The 25,072-nt window shown below is 39.8% G+C and overlaps 1 protein-coding gene across 1 annotated transcript in view; it reads left to right on the top strand.

Annotated features, from left to right (window-relative positions):
- LOC308671032 (gamma-aminobutyric acid receptor subunit alpha-4-like) overlaps positions 1-25,072 on the top strand; it is a gene marked incomplete at both ends in the record, with an annotated part of 91,679 nt that overhangs the window by 35,066 nt on the left and 31,541 nt on the right. Inside the window, one exon of the mRNA XM_081332969.1 lies at positions 4,731-4,883. Within this exon, the coding sequence (XP_081189095.1) occupies positions 4,731-4,883 (153 nt within the window). The remainder of the gene's footprint in view (positions 1-4,730; positions 4,884-25,072) is intronic.

Raw genomic sequence — 25,072 nt, 5'->3', positions numbered from 1 at the left:
AAAGAAATTTGCAAGAAAAGGACTATACTTTTTTCTCTGATAGACATCAATCTTTTTCCAGGATTGACTTCATATTAATTACTAATGATCTTTTTTCTAGGATTAAGAAGATTAAGATTTGTCCAAGAACTATGTCTGATCATAGTCCAGTATGGTTAGAGATAGAAAAAGATAATAGGGATGGGCGCTCCTGGCGTTTAAATGAAAATTTGTTTAGAAATCAGGAAAATGTGGAAGAGTGTAAAAAACAGATGAAGGAATTTTTTAAAATTAATATGTATAAAGGTACTTCTATTGAAATGGTTTGGGACGCTAGTAAAGCTTATATGAGAGGTGTATTAATATATTTGAACAATAAATATAGACGTAATTTGGAATTTAGGAGGAAAGAATTAGAGAATGAAATTAAGGAAAAAGAAAAGGCTTTAATTTTGAACCCATTGGATGGGAAGACTAAAGAGGTAATTAATTTATTAAGGGGACAGTTTGATAAGTTGATGGCTGATCAAGTGGCAACTAACTTACGATATGCTAGACATAATACTTTTTGCAATGCCAATAAACCAGGTAGATGGCTAGCTTATTTGTTAAGGAAGAAGCAAAGGGCTTCTAATATAGATAGAATAGAACATAAGGGTAAGGTAGTGTACCAGCAGAGTCTTATCAAAAAGACCTTTGTTGATTTTTATACTAAGTTGTACGCTAGAGATAAGATTAGTGAGGCAGATATTGATGAATATTTGATGAAAGCTAATATTCCTGTTCTTACGCAAGAACAAAAGGAAGAGATGAACCAATTGATAACTGAGGAAGAAATTTTTTCAGCAATTAAACAATTGAAAGTGGGCAAAGCGCCAGGTACGGTTGGACTGACTGCGGTGTATTATAAAAAATTACAGTTAGAGATGGTGAAGCCTTTAAGGGAACTGTTTCAGACAATTCAAATGGGAGGAGGGGTACCTCCGTCTTGGAAAACTGCTTTTATTTCTTTGATTCCGAAGGAAGACCAGGATGTCACCCAAGCAAAAAATTATAGGCCAATATCACTTTTGAACACGGACTACAAGATATTTGCTAAAGTTTTAGCTAACAGATTAATGAGGGTAATGCAACAAGTAATTCATGGTGATCAAACTGGGTTTATAAGTGGTAGACAAATGAAGAATAATGTGAGGCATATAGTAGATTTGTTGGAATTTTTGGAAAGAAACAATCAGATCCCTGCAGCGTTGATCTTCTTGGATGCTGAAAAAGCCTTTGATCAATTGGATTGGCAATTTTTGCTGAAAGTATTAGATAAAATGAAATTTGGGGATAATTTTTTACAACCAATCAGGGCAATATATCAAAAGCAAACAGCCCGCATAATAGTTAATAATAGTTTGACTGAAGTATGTAATATTGAAAAGGGTACAAGGCAGGGGTGCCCGTTGTCGCCCTTATTATTTGTTTTAACATTGGAGATATTATTGATTAAAATACGGGATTCGGACAAAATTAAGGGAATTCAAATTAGAGACCAGGATTATAGATTGAGGGCGTTTGCAGACAATCTGGTTGTTACAGTGACTCAGCCTGATTATTCAGTTGTAGAATTGATGGAGATAATAATGCAATATGGGAAAGTCTCTGGATTTAAGGTTAATATACAAAAAAACTAAAATGTTGTCTAAGAATATGACAGTATCACAAAAGGCTGTCTTAGAAGAGCTAACGGGATTTGAAATAGTTAAAAGGGTTAAATATTTGGGGATATATTTATCACCCTCAAATGTAAAGTTATATAAAAATAATTATGAAAAGTTATGGGGAAAAGTTCAAAAAGAATTAGATAGTTGGAAAAAATTACAATTATCTTTATTAGGAAGAATCACAGCTGTGAAAATGAATGTTTTGCCAAAATTTTTATTTTTATTTCAAATGATACCTATACTTAAAAAGGATTTAAATTTGGAGGAATGGCAAAAAGGTATTAATAAATTTGTTTGGGCAGGGAAAAGGCCACAAGTTAAATTTAAGATTATGCAAGATACGCGTGAAAGAGGTGGTCTTAAAATGCCTAATTTTAAATTATATTATGAAGCTGCTGCTTTGTCAGCGATAAGTGATTGGTTTAATTTAACACAAGTGAGATTACTAAATCTTGAGGGCCATGATTTGTTATTTGGATGGCATGCATACTTATTGTATGATAAGAAGGTGGATAATGTGTTCAAGATACATATTTTAAGGTATGCTCTGTTGCGAGTTTGGAAAAAGTACAGACACAAGTTAAATTATAAGATACCTATATGGGCAATACTGAAACACGCAATAGAAAATATAAATGTTGGGTTTAAACATGATGTGACTACATATAAGGAAATTTTAAGTTTGGAAAGGAATGTATGGCAATTAAAGCCATATAATATTTTAAAAGAAGAAAAGATTGTACAAACTTGGTTTCAGTATGGGCAATTACAGGCCAGGTGGAAGGAAGACCAGAAAATTGGTTTTTCAATGATTGATAAAAATTTGGTAAAGCAAATTAGAGATCAAGGTCAAGCACATATTAAAAGGATATATCTTGCATTGATAGTAATTGATTCAGAGACAGAACTTGTTAAAGACTGTATGATAAAGTGGGCTCAGAATTTTCAAGAAGTTATTACAATGGATACTTGGGAAAAGATTTGGGTGAGAAATGTAAAATTTACACAGGCCCAAAATTTAAGAGATAACTTTTATAAAATGTTTTATAGGTGGCACTTAGATCCTAAAAAAATAGCAAGTATGTATCCGAACTGTCAGCCCAAATGTTGGAGGTGTGGTTGTGAAGATGCAACGTATTTTCATATATGGTGGACCTGTAAAAAGGTTAAAGCTTTTTGGATTAAAATTTGGTGGAACATGCAAAAAATATTCAAGAAAAGGATAAAGTTTTGTCCGCAACTGCTTTTACTGGGCATTTCTACAGATACTACTGTCGTGGACACTAAGTTGATGTTAAATTTAATTACGGCAGCGAGACTTTTAGTAGCGCAATATTGGAAGAAGGAAGAACTGCCGACTATAGAAGAATGGACTTTAAAAGTCTCCAATCTGGCGGAAATGGCAAAGATCTCAGTGTACTTGAAAGACCAGTCGCAACAGAGATATATTGTGGAGTGGAGAAGATGGATTGACTGTAGTGACTGGTAGAAGATGACCCACCAAGACCCCGATGGCTCCTCGTGGTTGGGAAGAAGAAAGAGTGGGAAGAGAAGCCCATGGGAATGACTTTCCCCCACAGGAGCCATGGCAGCCATTGACAGGAGACAAGAGTGGAACTGGAGAAGCTGGAGGAAGAACTAAGTATAGGTGAGTTGGATTGAGAGGACTGGATGCTGGAGCAAGCCATAAAGTTCCTGAGGTGGGCTTTTAGCAACCTCAAAGCACAAGAAGTCCTGGCCTAGGTGGCACAAACTGCTGACCAGCTGCCTTCAGCCATGGCAAGCAATAGGGCAACCCCCTCTTCTGCTGCAATGGCAGCAGCAGTGGACCTCATGGCAGAGCCAGCTGCCCCTGGTCCTGCAACCCAGCCTGCACCGGCTGTAGGAGCAGTGCCACTGCGGCAGAGAGGACACAGGACACCAACCCTGGGTGTAAAGTTCAGTGGAGATCCCAAGCAGTTGGAAGTCCTTTCTGGCACATGTCTGGACTTACATGCAAGAGTATGGTCCAGAAATAGCCACAGAAGGAGCCAAAATGAGATGCATGACCATGGCATTGGAAGGAACTGCAGTTGAATGGATGGTCACCCTCCACGATGACAAGCTCCCTTTTTCCTGTGCGCTCCCACAGGGAGGGCCTTCTCAGGGTACCGCCGGCAAAAGATTGCCGGCGGGTAACACCCAGGGGAAGGGCCTTCTCTGTGGGTGTGCCTGCCCTTTGGAACCAGCTGCCCGTAGAGCTCAGGACTGCCCCTGACCTTCGTTCATTCTGCCGGGACCTGAAGACTTGGCTCTTTGAGCTTTCCAGCCAGGACTGAGAATTTTAATTGTAATTTTATTTTAATTGGGTTTTAATTGGAGTTTAACAGGGGTTTTATTTTATTCAAGGACTAAATTTAATTAATTTTAATTGTTCTTAACTTTTGTAATTGTATTGTTATATTGTTATTTTAAATTCCTTCTGAACCGCCCTGAGTCCTACAGGAGAAGGGCGGTATATAAGTCCAATAAACATAAACATAAACATAAACAATGCTCTGGAACTGAGAAACTTTGACCACTTCATGGCCGCCCTTTTGTTTCAACCCAATGGAGTCTAGGTTCTTTCTTTCCTAAGGGATCAGATTGGGGCAGATCTGACACATTTCTGAAGAATTACAAGCCCCCAAGCAACCTTTTAAAGCCCTTAAACAACCTTTCTGAGAGGGCATCATCTTTTGGAAGGCCAACCTGAGGAAAATCAAATGGTACTGATTGATTCATATTTGTTCTTTGTTTTAAAATCTGTTACCATTCCTTGGTCTTACCTTGTCATTCCTGGGTTATTCTATGTCCCTCATTACCTTCACAGAGATAAAAGTGATATAGCTGGGGCTTCAATATAAGATGTGACCCTTTTTACTTTAGCTTCTTATGATTTTAGGATGAGATGAAATAACTAGAGATTTTTTTTCCTGATTTTTTATTAGATTCAGTGTTTTGAATTTTTTTGTTTAAAATATATGGGGTCAAGTGTATTGTTTTTCTGCTTTTTTTTAGGTGAATATGTGGTCATGACAGTACATTTCCATCTCCGAAGGAAAATGGGGTACTTTATGATACAGACGTATATTCCATGCATTATGACTGTGATCCTCTCCCAGGTGTCATTTTGGATTAATAAAGAGTCTGTTCCTGCCAGAACTGTTTTTGGTAAGTGCCACCATTAACTATGTCTGCCTTAACCATGTTGTGTGTTCTCTTTTCTTACCAATATTAGTATAAAAAAGGTATTAAGAAACTTTTAAAAGATTGCTATGAAAAGAAAAGTCAAGGTAGTGGTGATGATTATATATGATATACCATGATATACTTCACTGTAACTCTTTAATGGAAGAGTGAAGCTTATAGAAATAGAATATTAATATTCTATTTATTATGTATTAATGTGGAATATAAAATCAGAAGTTGTAGGTGCTTCATCTCTGGAGACTTTTAAAGAAGAGACTGGACAGTCATTTGTTTGAAATGGTATAAGGCCTGCTCAAGCAGGGGGGTTGGACTAGATGACCTCTAAGGTCCATTCCAACTCTATTTTTCTATCTTCTGAGAAATATGTTCTGAAATATTTTCTAACATTTATACTAGGTGAGTTATAAGGGAAAGAATCTGAAAATAGAAGAAACCTATGGAAGATATATTGTGCTCCAGTTAAATTGTGTTCCTATTGTTTACCTCAGTAAGAACAAAATCAATTATTTTGGTCCTTTGACAAAGGACCAATCTTTATTTGCATGAAGATATACTTCATATTCTGAACTGAAACATTGAGGTACAGAATAAATATGACTGCTCCCAGTTTTCCAGTTGGAAAACTCAGCTCCTTGTCCAGAGCATATGAAAATGGTCTGCGACAACTCGCCACAACCAACTCGCCATGGCCAACTCACCACAACCAACTTGCTATAGCCATCTTGCCATGGGACAACAGTTACACTAATACTGAAGAAATAATGGAACAGAATCATTAAAGAAAGAATGCCATACCCTGGTGCTTGAACCATGTAAATTTCTTCCTCAAACTCTGTATTGAGGAATGCTGTGGTTATATCAAAATGCCAAATTTTATGACTATGTGCCATTGCCAATGCTAGTGCCAACCTTATAGTTTCAGTTTTTACCGTTGGTGCAAATACCTCATCATAGTGCACATTTTTCTTCTGCAAAAACTCCTGTGCTGCTAATCTTTCCTTATATTGGACTTCATTGTTGGGTAACTCTTTTTGTATACCCATTTACATCCTACAGCTTTGTAACCTTGTGGCAAAGTCATAGAGGTGAACACTTTATGTTCATCCATGAATTTCATTTCTTTATCCATGACCTCTTTCCACTTCACTTGCTCCACTTTGGGCAGTGTCAATACTTCCTGATAGTTTCTTGGCTCATACCACACCTTACACACCTTTACTTTCCCAGCAGAATACCTGTCAGGTGGAATCCCCTTGTTCCATCACTGTGACCTGCATGGCATTGACTGCTCTTGATTGTCAACCCTTTCCTGCTTCACATTATAGTCACTATCTCCTTCTGACTCCTTTTCTTGCTTATTATCAGCTTCTCCTTCCTGAACCCATCATTAAGTGAGTCACCATCATTAAGTGAGTCACCATCACTAAGTGAGTCACCATCACTAAGTGGATCATTTCCAGAACTGGCATCAATTCTGCCCCAATTCTGCTCTGCAAAGCTAGCAGATCTGGAAATTACTATACTTCTGCTCCCATCACTAAAGTGATAGCTCTTTGAGCCAGGCTCATAGCCCATGAATCTGAGCTTTCTAGCCTTTTGTTGCCCTTTTCTCCTGATTGCCTTTGGAATATGCACCCATGCATTGCTTCCAAACACCAGAGATGGCTTTCTCCCATGTAGCACAGCATATAACGTATCATTGATAGAGGAACTCCACAGCCTATTGACTAAATAATTGGTAGTCAACATGGCTTTGCCTCAATATGACGTGCTCAGACCATAATCCTCCAGCAGTGAGTCTTTCATGGTCTGCAAGACTCCATTTCGTCTTTCAGCCATGCCATTCTCAGCTGCTATGTATGGATTTGTGCATCTATGTCTTATTCCTAGCTGCCTCAACGACTGTTGAAAACTTGCTGACATGAATTCTGAACCCTTGTCAGTTTGCAGCTGGCATACCTGTTGCCTATATCTTTTTTCTGCAAAGCTCACCCATTGCTTAACTTCTGCAGCACTTCTGTTTTGCTCTTAAGCAAATAGCAGAACCCAAATCTGCTATGGTCATCTACAATGACCAGTGCCTACCTTGCTCCTCCCAAGCTGGCTTGCATTGGTCCTACTAAATCTGCATGTACTAGCTCTAGAACCCTTGTTGTCTGCCTTGTGTTTACTGGGAATACCTTAGATTTCGATGATGTACATACTAAGTATGCCTTACACCCTTTCAAGGTTAATCCCTCTGCAAACTCTGGCATCCTATGCAACACTCTGAAGCTGGCATGGCCAAGCTTTCTGTGCAAGAGATGAATGCATGAATCATGTTGTGCCACATTACCAAATTTTTAGGCACATTTAACCTTTTGTGTCTGCAACACATAAAGATTATCCTGTTTCATGCCCTGTGCACATACACTCCCATTTCTTTTTATGAGACATCTGCCATCCACAAATGTGGTCTCAAACCCTTGTTTCTCAAGACTGGAGACACTCAGTAAATTATGCTCCATTTCAGGCACACATAATACATTATTAAACCTTTCCTCCAGACATGGAATCAGCACACTGCCTTTCCCCATGAATTTTGCCTTTTTTGCAGTTTTTAAGTCAGCTACATTTAAGAATTGTTCATCTTCCACACTTAAGATGATGTAAGCCAGTCAGTGCCTTATCATTCCTCCATTGATCTGCAGCTGCTAATTGCCACGGGGTGGACTAATCAGAGCTCCTTAGCCTTCCAAAAGCATTCCATTTTTGCAGCCCAAATAAGATATTTCTTTTCTCCCAATTGAGGCAGAGAGCTCTCCTTTAAATCAGGCATCCTGCAAGCCTTCAGCTGAGCAGCCTTTTTCTTTCTTAACTCAGGCAGTCCTTCAGCTTAATTACAGCTCCATGTTGAGCCTCCATCCTTCTTCTTCAGTCTGAACTGTATGCAAGGGCTGGCTGGGATCTGAGCCCATAGCCCATTAGAGTTTACAGCTTTCCAGTGCAAAAATAAGCCCCCAAAATAAGCACACATTCAAATTGAGCAGGAGACATAGTTTAGAAAAACTTCATCTATAAAAAACATATAAACATGATACATATAGTTTCATTCAGCTCTGGCAAACATCACTAACTTTTAACTTGGAGATCAGAAAAACAACAACAACTACAACAAAAACAGAAGACTAAGACACGCCCAGACCAAGGCTGGATCACATGCCTCACACAGCCAATACTGTGTCTAAATCAAAAACAGTTCTCATTGTCTGGTTTGTCACTATGGCTATTCCATAAAATTTCTTACACAGTGACAAAACCATACTCAGCAAGTAGTATACTCACAAAGAAGAGTGGGTCAAACTATTCTCCAAAGCACCAGAGGGTAGAACAAGAAACAATAGTTGGAAACTGACCAAAGAGAGAAGCAACCTGGAATTAAGGAGACACTTCCTAACAGTGAGGACAACTAATCAATGGAACAGCTTGCCTTCAAAAATCGTGGGTGCTCCATCACTGGAGAGTTTTTAAGAAGAGACTAGAGTCAGTCACTTGTCTGAAATTGTATAGGTTCTCCTGCTTGAGCAAGAGGCTGGACTAGAAGACCCTATACTATTTCAGACAAATGGCTGTCCAGTTTCTTCTGAAAACCTCCAGTGATGGAGCACCCACATATTCTGAAGACATGCTGTTCCATTGCTTGATAGTTCCAACTGTCACAAAATTTCTCCTTAGTTCTAGGTTGCTTCTCTCCTTGGTTATTTTCCATCCATTGCTTGTTGTCTAGCCTTCTGGTGCTTTGGAAAATAAGCTGACCCCCTCTTCTTTTGGAAACCCTTCAAATATTGGAACACTGTTATCATATCACTCCTAGTCCTTCTTTTGTCTAGAATAAAAATACTCAATTCCTGCAACCATTCTTTATATATTCTACCTCCAGCCTTTAATAATCTTTGTTGCTCTTCTCTGGAAAGAGTGCAGAGGAAACTGATTACCTGGACCCGTACCAATCGGGCTTCAGGCCTGGGTACAGCATGGGGAGACGGCATTGGTCGCGCTGGTGAATGATCTCTGGAGGGCTCGGGACAGGGGTTGTTCCTCTGTCCTAGTCCTATTAGACCTCTCAGTAGCTTTCGATACCATCGACCATGGTATCTTGCTGCAGCGTCTCAGGGGGTTGGGAGTGGGGGGCACTGTTTTACAGTGGTTCTCCTCCTACCTCCTGGGCCGCTCACAGTCGGTGTTGGCAGGAGGGCAGAGGTCGGCCCCGAGGCCTCTTGTTTGTGAAGTTCCTCAGGGGTCGGTCCTCTCTCCCCTCTTGTTCAACATCTATATGAAGCCACTGGGTGAGATCATTCATGGTTTTGGGGTGGGGTATCATCAGTATGCTGATGATACCCAGCTTTTTCTCTCCACCCCGAACCAACCCAGTGATGCCCTCAACGTGATGTCCCGTTGCCTGGAGGCAGTCTGGGTCTGGATGGGGAGAAACAGGCTTTGACTTAATCCCACCAAGACTGAGTGGCTGTGCATACCGGCATCTCAGATTAACCAGTCTATTCCATCGTTATCTATGGGGGGTGAGGTGTTATCCCCCATAGATAGGGCCCACAACTTGGGTGTACTCCTGGACTCACGGCTCATTTTGGAAGATCATATAGGAGCCGTGGCCAGGGGGGCTTTTGCCCAGGTTCGCCTGGTGCGCCAGTTGCGGCCCTATCTGGACCAAGACGTCCTACGTACAGTCACTCATGTGCTTGTGACCTCCCAGATAGACTACTGCAATGCTCTCTACATGGGGCTGCCCTTGATCACCACTCGGAGGCTTCAGCTGGTGCAGAATGCGGCCACGCGAGTTGTGATGGGGGTTTCCCGATACTCCCATGTAACGCCTCTTCTCCGCGAGCTGCATTGGCTTCCAGTTGCCCTCCGGGTGAGATTCAAGGTGCTGGTGATGACCTATAAAGCCCTAAATGGCATGGGTCCAGATTATCTTCAGGAGCACCTGCTGCCAGCATCAACTTCCCATCGTCTTGTGCGCTCCCACAGGGAGGGCCTACTCAGGGTGCCGCCCGTCAGGGAGTGCCAGCTGGCGGCCCCCAGGGGGAGAGTGTTCTCTGTGGGTGTGCCTGCCCTTTGGAATCAGCTGCCTGTGGAACTCCGGATGGCCCCCGACCTTCGCTCGTTTCACCAGGACCTAAAAACCTGGCTATTCGAGCTTGCCGGCCTGGACTGAGGGTTTTTGGGTCAAGGTTTTAATTTTTAATTATTTTGGGGCTATTTAATTTAATTTTATTTTAATCTGTATATATATTTTATTGTTTTAATTTGCCCTGTAAACCGCCCTGAGTCCCTTGGGAAAAAGGCGGTATATAAATCGAAATAAATAAATAAATAAATAAATAAATAAATAAATAAATAAATAAATAAATAAATAAATAAATAAATAAAATAAAAGATGACCAAAACTGAATGCAGTATTGCAAATAAGATCTTACCAAGGCCTTATAAAACGGTACTAACATTTCACGTGATCGTGATTCTATCCCTCTGTTAACACAGCCTAGGGTTGCATTGGATTTTTTGGATGCTGCAACACGCTGCTGTCTCATATTTAAGTGATTGTCTAATAGGACTCTTAAGACCCCTCTTGCAATTACTTCTATTGAGCCATGTTTCATCTAATCTGTTCCTGTAGAATCCAAAGCTGGAAGGGACCTTGGAGGTCTCCTAGTCCTATCGCCTGCCCAAAGCAGGAGTCCTTATATCATCCTGTACAAATGGTTGTCCAATCTTTTCTTTCTTTCTTTCTTTCTTTCTTTCTTTCTTTCTTTCTTTCTTTCTTTCTTTCTTTCTTTCTTTCTTTCTTTCTTTCTTTCTTTCTTTCTTTCTTTCTTTCTTTCTTTCTTTCTTTCTTTCTTCCTTCCTTCCTTCCTTCCTTCCTTCCTTCCTTCCTTCCTTCCTTCCTTCTTTCTTTCTTTCTTCCTTTCTTTCTTCCTTTTTTCTTCCTTTTTTCTTCCTTTTTTTCTTTCTTTCTTTTTTAAAAAAACAATTCTATTAATTTCTGTTATTACAAGTCATACGTGCTTAGTAAACAACATGTTGTCTGGGCTCATTTATTACTCAGTAATACTTATTAACTTCTTCAACATTGATCTGTCCAATACTACACAGTATAGTGTTTTCTTGATCCTCTCTTCTTCCAATGGCGTTCTCATTTCCCAACATTAAGCAAATACAAATTTTACTATTAATACCTGCAAAGTTAAGTATACACAGAATTTCCTAGCATTATACATAATAAAAATAGTATCAGTTTGTAACATCTCTTCTAACCCACTCATGTCTTAGTTGTATTTGCAATTAAAGTCCCCTTTTAAGTCAATATCCTGTTTTTCCAGCCCTTATTTAGCTTTAATTTCCCCTCAGTATTCAAAGTATCTTTATAAATTATAATTTTCTCAATATTAGTTACATTTGGATGACCAAATTTTCAAATGACCAAACTATCCTAGTATTTTCATATTTCCCCTATCATAAAGAAGTGTGCTATCCTAATTATAAATTATATCTTTCTAATTATAAAAATCTTTTTATATCGAAAGGTTATATGTTCTTTTAGCCATATGCAAACACAGTTTATTCATATGGTGTCCCATCTGGTAAGTAAGATCTTCTATTTTCTTCAGTCTAACTCTGTCTTCCTTCCTTTGCTAAATAACTTTCCAAGTCAATGTATTTAAGTCACCAAAGGATTCTTCCTCTGTTTTTATGGATATTGTCTGAAATAGGAAAGACAATTTGGGTAGAATATTTTTGAGGGGGAGTTCAACCCATTTATATTCATTAATCAACTCCCACTTTCCTTTCCTTTCCTTTTCTTTCAGTTTCTCTTTTCATTTGTTGTTTTCTGATTTCTAACATTTCACCTAACAGTTCTATAGTCCATTCAATAAGATCTTCTTCCTTATCCTCAGGGTTATTTTGAGGTTTTAAGAAATAGGATATTTTTTCCATTTCCGGTATTATGGTTAAGTCTTCCAGATTTTTATCTGCGTATACCAGTCTGTAATTTCCTTCCTTTATAGCCTTCGTCTTTGGGTCAATTTCCTCTGATTTGTCTTCTGTTTTCTGACTTGCTTGTTCTTGCTTGTTGGGAATGTTTTTTTCCACTTTTAGCTAGGTACAAAACACCCATTTTGTTATGTCCTTCCAGATATACTATTGTATTCTCCAAGTATTGGCCTTAACTGACATAACCAATCTTAAAATCAATACAGGAATACAGCAGTATCTCATAAAGTTGTTATAGTCTTTACCTATAGCTTTTATAATCCAGTAGGTCTCAAAATATAGGTCCACCACTAAAGGTAATATTTTGTAACAGTTCTTCTGTTCAGGAGTTCAAAAATTATCAGTCAACCGATGTTTGTAATCCAAAATGTTCAACCACCCTTAAAAACAGTCCGTAAGTGTCTCCCAGACAAAAGTAGCCAAAAATCAAATTTTCCTTTCACTCCAAATAGTTCTTAAAATTAAAAGTCAGACTTCAGTCAATATTTGTAATCCAGGAAGGTCAGCAGGTTTCAGAACAATTATAGCCCCACACCCTGTTGAAAATAGCCCAAAGTGTTTTTCTCTGTATCCAGCTGCTCTCTGTTGAATTAAGAGTCACCAAACATCAAAGAAGCTCAATAGTTATCTAAGTCTGGGCATTCTGCCAAATTCACTCAGCCATAACACTATGGTGCTGTACTCTATTCCACCACTAGATGTCATTAAATATACATTTCCAACTCTTAAAATAGAAAGTTAATTTCTTGTACTTCACCTCAATATTCTTTCAAAGAGAAAATCTTAAATTTGCTCAGTTTTCAAATTTTCAAGGCTATAGCTTTTTATTCCACATTGATGTTATGTATTTCTGTGCCCCATAAAAAATTAAAATGCTGCTTCTGTTTCTCTGGAAGGATGTGGCTGCAATCCCCTTCCTTCTCATGTTTTTTCTTCTTCTTGGGAATTTGTCTTTTCCAGGAAATCCAGTTGCAAAGTAGTAAAGAAAGGATAGATATCTTCACCTGGTTCCAAGCACACTGTTTACGATCTGCTAATTAGCGCTTTCTTTGTTCGGTTGTCAGTAGCTTGGACTGGCCCAGGAATGCAGCCAGTCTTTCCCCTGCCGGTTTGGAGGACTTTCCTTGAATCAAACAGATCGACTGCCATCTCTCCATGATAGACGAGAGTGCCCTCCTTCTTCATCGCCTCTCCAGAGCGTCTTTAGACCCCTTTAGGCCCCCCTGGCAGGGTAAAATCAGTCATGGGGGAGCAGAGCTCCATTTTCCCTCAGTTGCAAGGCCACAACACAAACCAGAAGTCGGTTGTCCAATCTTTTCTTGAAAACCTCCTGTGATTACAGCACCCATAAGAACATAATCTTGACTTAAATGAGTGACACTTCATAATAAGATATATTTCTTTTTCTTGCCTGTATACAACCTTGCATTTGTCTACATTGAATTTCATTTTGTTAGATAGGGCCCAGTGTTCAAGTCTGTCAAGATCCATCTGGATCTTAAGCCTATCTTCTGGGGTGTTGGCTATTCCTGCCAGCTTGGTGTCATCTGCAAATTTGATAACTTCCTCTTCCCTCATCTAAATCATTTATGAAAATATTGAAGAGTATTGGGTCTAAAAGAGAGCCTTGCAGTATTCCAGTGCTTACTTCTCTCCATGTGGATGTAGTTCCATTAAGGACTATACAGTTTGTTAGCCAGTTCCAAATCCATTTGATGGTGATCCTGTCTATCCCACACTTTTCTAGCTTACCAAAAAATAAGTTGTGGTCTACTTTGTCAAATGCCTCACCAAAATCCAAGTATACTTATATCCACAACATTTTGCTGGTCCACTAATTTTTTCACTTTATCAAAGAATGCAATAAGATTTTTCTGGCATGTTCTGATTTTGTCAAACCCATGTTGGCATTTGGCTATGACTTTGTTTGCCTCTGGGTGTTTGCAGATTCATTGCTTCATTTTCTTTTCCAGAATCTTTCCAGGTATTGATGTCAGACTGATAGGTCTATAGTTTATTGGATCCATTTCCCCCCTTTTTTAGAAAAAATATATTTTTATTTTGTTTGAAACAAGATTGAAATACAAAATACAGAACTCAAAAAAAAATCCAAAAGAAAAAAAGACAAAAAACACAAAACAATTAAAGAAAAAGATGCATCAATAAACCCTATCATATGTACATATAACATCCTCTCTAGCTGAATACTGATTAATAGATTACTACAATATTAGTTCCCACCCCCAACTAAACAGGCTCTCCCAAAAATTTTAATCTACTAAATCTTACAAATTGTTGACCATCCTTCTATCAGTACATTCCAGTCATGAGTTTCATCCCACCAAGTTTTAATAATGGCAACAATATTATATCTGCCCTCATATATTAGTACTTCAAGTTCATCCTATTTGTTCCCCAAACTTTGAGCATTGGTGTATAGGCATCTTACCCTTTTATGGCTGACCCTGGGTATGTTTCCTACATCTCCTAAGTTGTATCTGAGTTTTTCTTCCTTCCCTTCACTCTTTATCTCCTTGTTTGGTTGAGCTGTTCATGTAGGTAATGCAGACAATGTCTAGGAATCCAATGTTCTCTTGGTGGCACCAACTCTTAAGCCAGTGGTTCATTTCTAAAATCCTTTGTTTCCTGATAGGATGTTGATCATTTGTTAGAAGTATAGATGAAAATATGACTTGTGCTCCTAACTCCTTAGCTTTCTTGACTAGCTGTTTGTAACCTCTTGATATTGTTTTCAGTTGTCCTTTATCTTTTTTCCCTTCTCCTGTCTTCCTTCTCTCACTATCTTTCTGCTCCCTCTCCTCCTCCTCTCCTACTTCCATTCCTTCTTAGTTTATTAACTTTTTCTCTTCATGATGGAATGCTGCCATTGTGATCATCTTGGGATGTGTGATAAGACAAGACATGATATAAGATAAGATAAAATATAAGATGTTAAGACAAGACAAGAGTCAACTGTCCCATTAGCATACGTATGCAGAAAAAGAAACTCCTTGGACATAATTTCACCGCAAATTCTATAAAGTTTCCCACAGAAAGCAGTATAGGTAAATTTTCCCTTTTTCCCTTTAGGCCACCCACTATCCATTGTCTGCCAAGCTAGCACTCTGGAGCCACAGTTGCCGACCCGTGGTATAGAGGCTAAGTAGCAGCCAGGTGCTGCTAATCAAGTGCCCTTGATCAATTAATCATCAGCAAGTTTAACTACTTTTATAAAAGCTGAAGTTTTAGGAATTTGCTGGTCTCTAGCACTGAATTGTGTGTTAATGCAATTGGAATGGAACAACTAGGTGCAGCCATCCTGGTGCAGCCATCTCAGCATGGCCAACTCACCACCACCAAGTCATCACAGGACAACTCAATACAGCCAATATCTCTACAGCGAATTGGCCTTGTTGAGTTGTCCTGTGATGACTTGGTGGCAGTGAGTTGGCAGAGGTGATTTGGCAATGACTAGCTGGCCATACAAAACTGGATGTGCTGAGATGGCTGCACCAAGTTTTCCTAGAGCCTAACACAATGCCAATGAAGAACAACATCAGCACTGATCATATAAAAGCAATTATTGCTGCCCATCAATTTGGAAAGGGTTCTATGGCCATTTCCTAACAATTTAAATTCCATAACTCTACAGTGAGGAAGATTATTCACAAGTGGAAAACATTCAAGTCAGTTGCCTATCTTCCCAGGAGTGGGCGTCCAAGCAAAATCACTCCAAGATCAGACCATGCAATGCTGGGGTCTTTTTACCATTTATGGTGGACATGTGATAAAGCAAGAAAATATTGGAGTAGGATTCATATGTTAATAGAAAATTCTTAAAGTGAATATAGAATGAAAACCAGAGATTTTTCTCTTGGGGCTAAAGGACAAGGACCTGGAAAAAAAATGGAACTTTGATGTTATATATGTTGACAGCAGCAAGATTACTCTACGCTCAGAAATGGAAGACTACATCAATTCCCATAATGGAGGAATGGTTGCAAAAACTGATGGAGCTAGCAGAGATGGCTAAACTGACTGTATTGGTTAAAGAAAAGAATACAAATACTTTTATTGTTACATGGAAACTACTTCTAGACTTTGTGCTTGAGGTGGAAAAAAAATGAATTTTTGATTTTGGATATTACCAGTTAGATAGACTTGATGTTATCGAAATGGCTAGTTTATATTATTTTGTAAAAGTAAGAAGTTGAGGTTTGATGTTGATATTCTACTTTACTGCACCAAAGGAAGTTGGAAGTCAATGCCTTTTTTTCTTTTTTTTCTCCCTTACCTCACTTCTCTACTTCTTTTCCCTTCCCTACCTTTTCTGCTATTTAGTTTTCTATTTTCATTGTATTGTATATTATAAACTAATAAAACTTTTGAAGTTAAAAAAAAGACCATGCAATGCTCAGAGAAATTGCAAAAAATCCAAGAGTTACATCTCAGACTCTACAGGCCTCAGTTTTAGCATATTAAATGTTAAAAATCATGACAATACAATTAGAAAAAGAGATTGAGCAAGTATGGTTTGTTGGGAAGGGTTTCCAGAAGACAACCTCTTGTCTTTAAAAAGAGCATGGTACATAGCTTAGGTTTGCAAAGTTGCATCTGAACAAATCACAAGACTTCTAGTACACTGTCCTTTGGACAAATGAGAACAAAGTGGAGATGTTTAGCCACTGTCAGGACCCACTTCAAAACCTCATCCCAAGAAAGTAGAACTCGTGGAAGCAGTTTATTATTATTTAGATTTATATACCACCCTTTCCCGAAGGACTCAGGGCGGTTTCTTCCAAGAGAATCTTTTATTAGGAGAAGATGATAGCAGGCATAATAGACAGGATCTGAGGATTTCCCACTCAGATCGATAGGTTAAAGGGTCCCAAGCAAAGCCCCACCCCATAGTTCATCTGGTCAGTTCAAATGGGCCAATCCCCAGGTGTTTAGTTCCTTATTGGAAAAAGGAGATACATCAGGTCACCTCTGGGCTGCAGTGATGTTTTGGCAGCTTTTTGCACCAGTTGCTGGAAGTTGCATTCATTTCTTCTGCCCCCACCTTTACTAGCTGACAACAAGGGGAGAGAAACTTCACAGAAGAAATATGCAGAAACAGCAAAGTGTTACATTGTAGTGATAGAGGAAGTCAAGGCAATAACCCACAAGCACTCCCCTCCAGGAGTATGGCAGAACCCAGGAAGAGAAGAGAGTGGGCTTTGGGTTAGGATGAAAGAGAAAAGAAAATGTTTGGGTTAGGAGGGGGTAAAGGGGGACCCCTAAGATATTGGTTCTGACAGCCACAATGCACAGAGTCACATTTTGGGGAAACCAAACACAGCATATCAGCACAAACATCTCATATCAACCATCAAGCATGGTTGTGGACAGTTCATGATTTGGGCTTGTTTTGCAGCCACAGAAACTGGGCACCTTGCAGTTATTGAATTAACCATGAACTCCTCTGCATAACAAAGTATTCTAGAGTCAAATGTGAGACCGTCTGTGTTACAGCTAAAGCTTAGCCAACATTAGGTCATGCAACAGGACAGTGATCCCAAGCACACCAGCAAATCTACAACAGAATGGCTAAAAAAAAGAATGTTGCAATGGCTCAGTCAAAGTCCAGACCTCAACCCAATTGAAATGCTGTGGCAGGACCTCAACAGAGCTTTACATAAAAAATGCTCACAAGCCTCAATGAATTAAAGCAATGTTGTAAAGAAGGGTGGGCCAAAACTCCTTCACAACAATGTGAGAGACTGATAATTTCATGCAGAAAATGATTACTTCAAGTTATTGCTGCTAAAGGTGGTTCTACAAGCTATTGAATCATAAGGTGCACTTGGTTTTTCACAAATGGCTTCTTCATTTTGGCTATCTTTTTGTAAAATAAATGACGACATGATATATAATATGATGTATTGTTCATCTGAGTGTTAGGGTTCCAACAGATGAACTCTCTAAAGAACTTCGAGGCATTGTTTACCTTAAAGAATCTTTAATCAATTTGCATAGCATTGGCACATACATGGTAAAGCTGAAATCTGAATTCTCCTCCCCCAAGCATATAGAATTAAAGCACAGTTCCCTCCTCCAATTAACAGTCATAAATCACATTGTCCAATTAGTTTGAAGGCAGACCTTTTCCCCTTCCTCCAAACCCCCATTTCTTATCATCTCTTATTTCAAACAGCCTTGAAAAATGTTCTGCTGCTTTATCATTATGTCTAACTAATCCCCATACACATTCTTCCTCCCCACAGAACCATTTAATTCTAACTCTAAAAGTAACACACAGGTTATAGAGAAAATGGCTGTATCTTCATATTTTGTCAAAGCAAGAACATCCAATGTTAGCAGCATTGACATCCACTCCCCCTTACAAAAAGATGGATCCTGTAATGTAAACAAAAGCATATGTTAGGGATTATCTCTCCGTTTGTTGGGGTGTCTCTCATAAAAACTCTTGATGAGTCTATCAGCTTTCACATCGCTAGATTTCACCCGAGTGGCTTCAGACAATGAGTATCCCTTCCATTGTACTAAGTACTGCAATTTCCCCTTAAAGATTCTAGAGTCAAGAATACGATTCATAGTGAGTCTGACCTGCTACTATGAGAGGCCTGGGTGCCTTTTTAGGAGGAGGTCTTAGAGTGGAGCCCTGAAAAGTTTCAGTAAGCTGCAATGGAAGACCAGGTGAATTCTTCCTAAATGTCTAGGGAGTTTCAATTCTACTGTGACCGGGTTGATAATTCTCATGATGGGGAAAGGCCCCAAGAATTTAAGTCCTAATTTTTTACTGGGTAATTTGAGGCGTAAATATGTAGTCGACAGTTAAACCTTTCCCCCAACTTGGAATGTTCTTTGGGGAGCCCTCTTTTTATCAGCATGCTTTTTATAGATCTTGGAGGTCTTTTTTTAAAGCAGTCTTCATGTTTCTCCAGACTTCTTCCCACCCCTTCACACATTGATCAAGTGTCTGGAAAGTGGAGGACAACTGAGGGTATTCAAGTATTAGGCTGAATTCTTTTTCTGTGGCTACCCTGAAAGGCATGTAGCCAGTGCTGCTGTGAACAGAATTATTGTAAGCCACCTCTGCAAAAGGGAGGAGGTCTGTCCAATTTGTTTGTTGGTATGAAACGTAACATCTGAGATATTGCTCCACCATCTTGTTAGCAGATTCTGCAGATGATAGACCTTGAGATGATCCAATTAATTTAATAAAGCTTCTCTAGAACTTCGCTGTGAACTGCACTCCCCTGTCCAAAATTATTCACTTAGGGGCACCATACAGCTGGTAGATTTGTTTCAGGAACAATTTAGTCAGTTGTTGGGCTGATGGGAGTCCTTTGCAGGCGATGAAATGAGCCTGCTTTGAGAACAGGTCTATTACAGTCCAGATGACAGTATTTCCTCTACTTTCAGGTAGGTCTACTATAAAGTCTGTAGCTATTTCTTCCCATGGTTGAGAAGGGTGTGCCACCAGCTGCAGTAATCCAGGGGTTTCCCTGGGATCCTTTTCATGGTGGCACATATAGCACAACTCCTGACATAGTTTTCCACGTCCCGTTTTAGCTGCAGCCACCAAAATTACCAGCAAATGAGATGTAGAGTTTTTAGATATCCAAAGTGTCCAGCCTGTTTTATGTCATGGCTGTGTTTGAGAGCCTTAAGATGGAGGGATTTGGGCAAATACAGTCCCCCCCCTTGTAAGCCAAACCATCCCTACATGTTAGGGAGGTTTATTGTCTTTGAACCATTGATCGCTGAGGAGTTCTTGTTTTCTTTTCTTTTCTCCAGGGTCATCAGGATTAGGGGTTCTGCAAGGTGTGAGTTGAGTAGCAGTTTGTGGACTAGAGATAATTGCCTCGTTAACCTCTTCACTCTTGTACTGGGGCAATCTCGATAGTGCATCAGCTAGGAAGTTTTTCCCTCCCGGTATGTACTTTAGAGTAAAGTTGAAATGGTTAAGATACTGTGCCCACTGTACTTGTTTTGGGGACAATTTGTGGGGCTTTTTCAGTGCTTCTAGATTTTTGTGATCTGTTCATACCTCAAAAGGCACCTTGCTTCCTTCTAGATAGTGTCGCTAGGTTAACAGCCCACACCAAATTGTGAAGGTCTCCTTCTCCCATATTGCCCATCTCCTCTCACTTTCGGTATTTTTTTTAAAGGTGTAGGCACAGGGTTGCAGAATCCCATTTTTATTCTTTTGCAGTAATACGGCTCCGACTGCCACGTCACTGGCATCGGCTTGAATTACAAAGGGCTCCCCTGGACAGGGGTGCTTTAGGACCAGTTCAGCAGCAAATAGTCTTTTTAAATTCTCAAAAGCTGTTTGACAGCTCATAGTGGTTGGTCCAGTTGTGCTTTCCTTCCTCTTTTGCCTGTTTTAAGTATGTAAGGGGTAGGGCAATCTCAGCAAAGGAGGGGGTGAATTGACAGTAGAAGTTGGCAAAACCTAAGAAGGTCTGGAGCTGTTTGCGAGTCTTTGGGGGCTACAATTCTGATGCCTCTCCCTCTAAGTTGGATGCAATCACATCATCCAACATGCCTGGGTCCGGGTTGGGATAGGCCCAATTTGTTTGAGGGAAAAAATCAGCTTCTCTGGGTCCCCATTGAAGGTTTTTTTGAAAGGTGGAGCGATCATTGGCTGCTGGGATCCCCACTGTGGCTGTTGCACTCCCAGTTGCTGTTGGCTCCACTCTGCCTGCTGATTAAATAGCTGTTGGGCTCCCCACTGTGGCTGTTGCACCCCCAGTTCTTGCTGGCCCCATCCTGGCTGCTGTCTTATTCCCAGGGGTTGTATGTTCAGGGGCTGCAGCCGCCCCCCTTTCTGTGGTTGAAATACTGGCAGAACTGGCCTTTCAAGTTGCTGGAGGTCTCCTAAAGGTTGCTGCCTGGGTGGGGGCTGCTGTTGCCTTCCCTGCTGTTGGCCAGTGTGGATCTGTGGTGCCCTCTGCTGCTGTAAGTTCCTTAATGGTTGCTGGATGGGTGGCAGTTGCTGTTGTCTTCTCTGCTGTTGGCTTGCGGGGCGTTATGGCACCCTCTGCTGCTGGTCTGCCAAAGATCATGTTAACTTCAATTGCTGTTGGACTTCCTGTGGCCTCGGAGGGGATTGTTGCTGAACCTCCCTCATTTGCAGGCTCCTCAGTGGTTGCTGAGTGCTTGGGGGCAGCGACCAACCTTCAAACTGCTGCTCTCCTGGTTTCTGCACTACCCCAAGCTGTTGTAGGGCCTCTATTAACTGATGCAAGCTCAGAGGTTTTTGGCCTTCCATCTGTGGTGGTTTCTAAATTCTGCACTGCTGCGGGGGGCCCAGGCTGGGGTTCTCTCTCTCTGTGGGATTGGAGGCCCTGGCAGGGGACTCCAGGGGCTGGGAGGCTGTCTGATCTGCGAAGGAGGGGCTGGGGGCCTCTCTCAGCAAGAGTTGTTCTCCACTCCTCACTTTTAACTCTTCAAATCTTTCTGCCAAATAGTCTGTTGACTGACTACAGACTGCAGACAAATATCTCCACTCACCTGAATTGTTAGAGGTAGATGGCCTGGCAGCTCCCCACTGGTCTGGGGAATGTGATATGTGGGGATCCCTTTGTAGCAGCTCCACCTCTTCTGCCTTTGAAGCCCTTGGGGGTGGCAAGGCTGATTTGAGGCATCTGGAGTCTTAGCTGGGCTTATCCCACTCTGACGACTAGATCAATTCTCCTAGCTGCTTTAGTTTTGCTCCCAGCTGGGAGGCCTATAAAAGCTCCTTCCCCACCAGTTTGTTCGCTGTCACTTCCCCCCCTGTGGTGGCAGCTGCTGGCTTCAGGCGATTTCCCCTCCTCCATGATGAAATCTTCCCTGAATCTTTGTCAGTCTGCCCACCAAGTTCTGGGGACAGTGACCGGGGTTCGGGACCCCTAGGTAATTAGAAAGGTTTGTGGATTTTGGCTTCATGTCAAGGTTCTGACAGATGAACTCTCTAAAGAACTTCAAGGTATTGTTTACCTTAAAGAATCTTTAATCAAGTTGCATAACATCAGCACGTAGATGGTAAAGTCAAAATCTGAATTCTCCTCCCCCAAGCATATAGAATTAAAGCACAGTTCCCTCCTCCAATTAACATCATAAATCACATTCTCCAATTAGTTTGAAGGCAGATTTTTCCCCCTTCCTCCAAATCCCATCATCTCTTATTTCAAACAGCCTTGAAAATGTTCTGCTGCTGTATTATTTTTTTTTTATTGAAAGGTTTTATGGTACATTTTATCCTTAACAATCCCCCCTCCCCCCACCCCTACCTAACCCTCCCTATCCCTCCCCCCATTCCCCCCTCCCCCCCCCAACTTCCCAGAGCTAAGTACAAGGTATAAAAACAAAGAACAATCATAAACATCCATATGCTAACAACAATAAACTATTAATTCTATCACCCTCTAGCTCATATAAAATGGCTACAAGCAATACTAATGTTACATATAAAAAAACCAAGAAAAGAAAAAAGAAAGAAAAACTTATTCAAATGCTAAATGAAACTTTTTAGTCCCATATTTGTTCTGGATATAATCAATCCACTTTTTCCACTCCATAATATAACGTTCTTGCGAATGATCTTTCAAGTAAGCCGAAATCTTTACCATTTCCGCCAGGTCAGAAACCTTTAGAGTCCATTCTTCTATAGTTGGCAGTTCCTCCTTTTTCCAATATTGACCTATTAAGAGTCTTGCTGCTGTAATTAAATTCAACATCAACTTAGTGTCCACAACAGTAGCATCTGTAATTATGCCCAGCAAAAACAATTGCGGACAAAACTTTATCCTTTGCTTGAAGATCTTCTGTATATTCCACCAGATTTTTATCCAAAAAGCCTTAACCTTTTTGCAGGTCCACCATATATGAAAATACGTTGCATCTTCACCACCACATCTCCAACATTTTGGCTGATAGTTCGGATACATACTTGCAAGCTTTTTAGGATCTAAATGACATCTATAAAACATTTTATAAAAGTTCTCTCTTAGGTTTTGGGCTTGCGTGAATTTTACGTTCCTCACCCAGAACTTTTCCCACGTGTCCATTGTAATAACTTCTTGAATATTCTGGGCCCATTTTATCATACAATCTTTAACAAGTTCTGTTTCTGAGTCAATTTCTATCAATGCAAGATATATCCGTTTAATATGAGCTGGACCCTGATTTCTAATTTGCTTTATCAAATTTTCATCAGTCATTGAGAAACCAATTTTCTGATCTTCTTTCCACCTGGCACGTAATTGAGTATATTGGAACCAAGTTTGAACAATCTTCTCATCTCGCAAGAGATTGTACGGCTTCAAACACCAGACGTTCCTTTCCAAGCTTAAGATCTCCTTATACGTAGTCACATCATGTTTGAAGCCAACATTTATGTTTTCTATTGCATGTTTCGGGATTGCCCACAACGGCATCTTATGGTCTAACTTATGTCTATACTTCTTCCAGACTCTCAACAATGCCTGTCTTAAAATATGCACTTTAAACACATTATCTACCTTCTTATCATACAACAAATATGCATGCCAGCCAAATAACAAGTCGTGGCCCTCAAGATTTAATAATCTCCCTTGTGTCAAATTAATCCAATCACTTATTCCTGACAACGCAGCAGCTTCATAATATAATTTAAAGTTAGGCATTTTAAGACCACCTCTTTCATGAGTATCCTGCATAATCTTAAGTTTAACTCGTGGCCTTTTCCCTGCCCACACAAATTTATTGATACCCCGTTGCCAATCTTCCAAGTTAGAGTCTTTTTTAAGAATCGGTATCATTTGGAATAAAAATAAAAATTTAGGCAGGACATTCATTTTCACTGCTGCAATTCTTCCCAGTAAAGACAATTGCAATTTTTCCCAACTCTCTAATTCTTTTTGAATTTTCCCCCATAACTTTTCATAATTATTTTTATATAACTTTGTATTTGAGGGTGACAAATACACCCCCAAATATTTGACCCTTTTAACAATCTCAAATCCAGTTAATCCTTCTAAAAGGGCCTTTTGCGATACTGTCATGTTTTTGGCTAAAATTTTTGTTTTTTGCACATTAACCTTAAATCCAGAAACCTTCCCATATTGCATTATTATCTCCATCAGGTCCACAACAGAGTTTTCTGGCTGGGTCACCATAACAACCAGATCGTCTGCAAACGCCCTCAATCTATAATCCTGATCTCTAATTTGAATACCCTTAATTTTTTCCGAATTCCATATTTTTATCAATAATATCTCCAATGTTAAAACAAATAATAGAGGTGATAACGGACACCCTTGTCTTGTGCCCTTCTCAATATTGCATACTTCCGTCAGGCTATTATTTACTATTATTCGGGCAGTTTGCTTTTGATATAATGCCCTAATTGGTTGTAAAAATTTATCCCCAAAATTCATTTTATCTAAAACTTTCATTAGAAATTGCCAATCCAATTGATCAAAAGCTTTTTCAGCATCTAGAAAGATTAGCACCGCAGGGATCTGGTTGTTCCTTTCCAAAAACTCCACCACATCAACTATATGCCTCACATTATTTTTCATTTGTCTACCACTAATAAACCCAGTTTGATCCCCATGAATCATCTGTTGCAAAACCCTCATCAATCTGTTAGCTAACACCTTAGCAAATATCTTATAGTCCGTATTTAAGAGTGATATTGGTCTATAGTTTTTAACTTGAGTAGCATCTTGATCTTCCTTCGGAATCAAAGAAATAAAAGCAGTTCTCCAAGACAGAGGCACCCTTCCCCCCCTCTGAATTGTCTGAAACAATTCCCTTAATGGCTTTATCAGCTCCAATTGTAAATTTTTGTAGTAGACCGCAGTCAAGCCATCCGTGCCTGGCGCTTTATCCGCCTTCAGTTCCTTAATTGCTATAAGAATTTCTTCTTCTGTTATCAATTGATTAATCTCCTCCTTCTGTTCTTGTGTGAGAACCGGGATGCTAGCATTCTTCAAATATACATCAATATCTGTTTCATTAATCTTCTCCTTAGCATATAGTTTAGAATAAAAATCCACAAAGGCTTCCTTAATAAGATCCTGTTGAAACACAACCTTTCCTTTGTATTCAATTTTATC

This window comes from Vipera berus (genome assembly GCF_964194415.1).
Source record: "Vipera berus genome assembly, chromosome: 7".
NCBI lineage: Eukaryota > Metazoa > Chordata > Lepidosauria > Squamata > Viperidae > Vipera > Vipera berus.
Note: the sequence above shows the minus strand (reverse complement) of the source record. Positions and strands in the feature narration are given on the sequence as shown.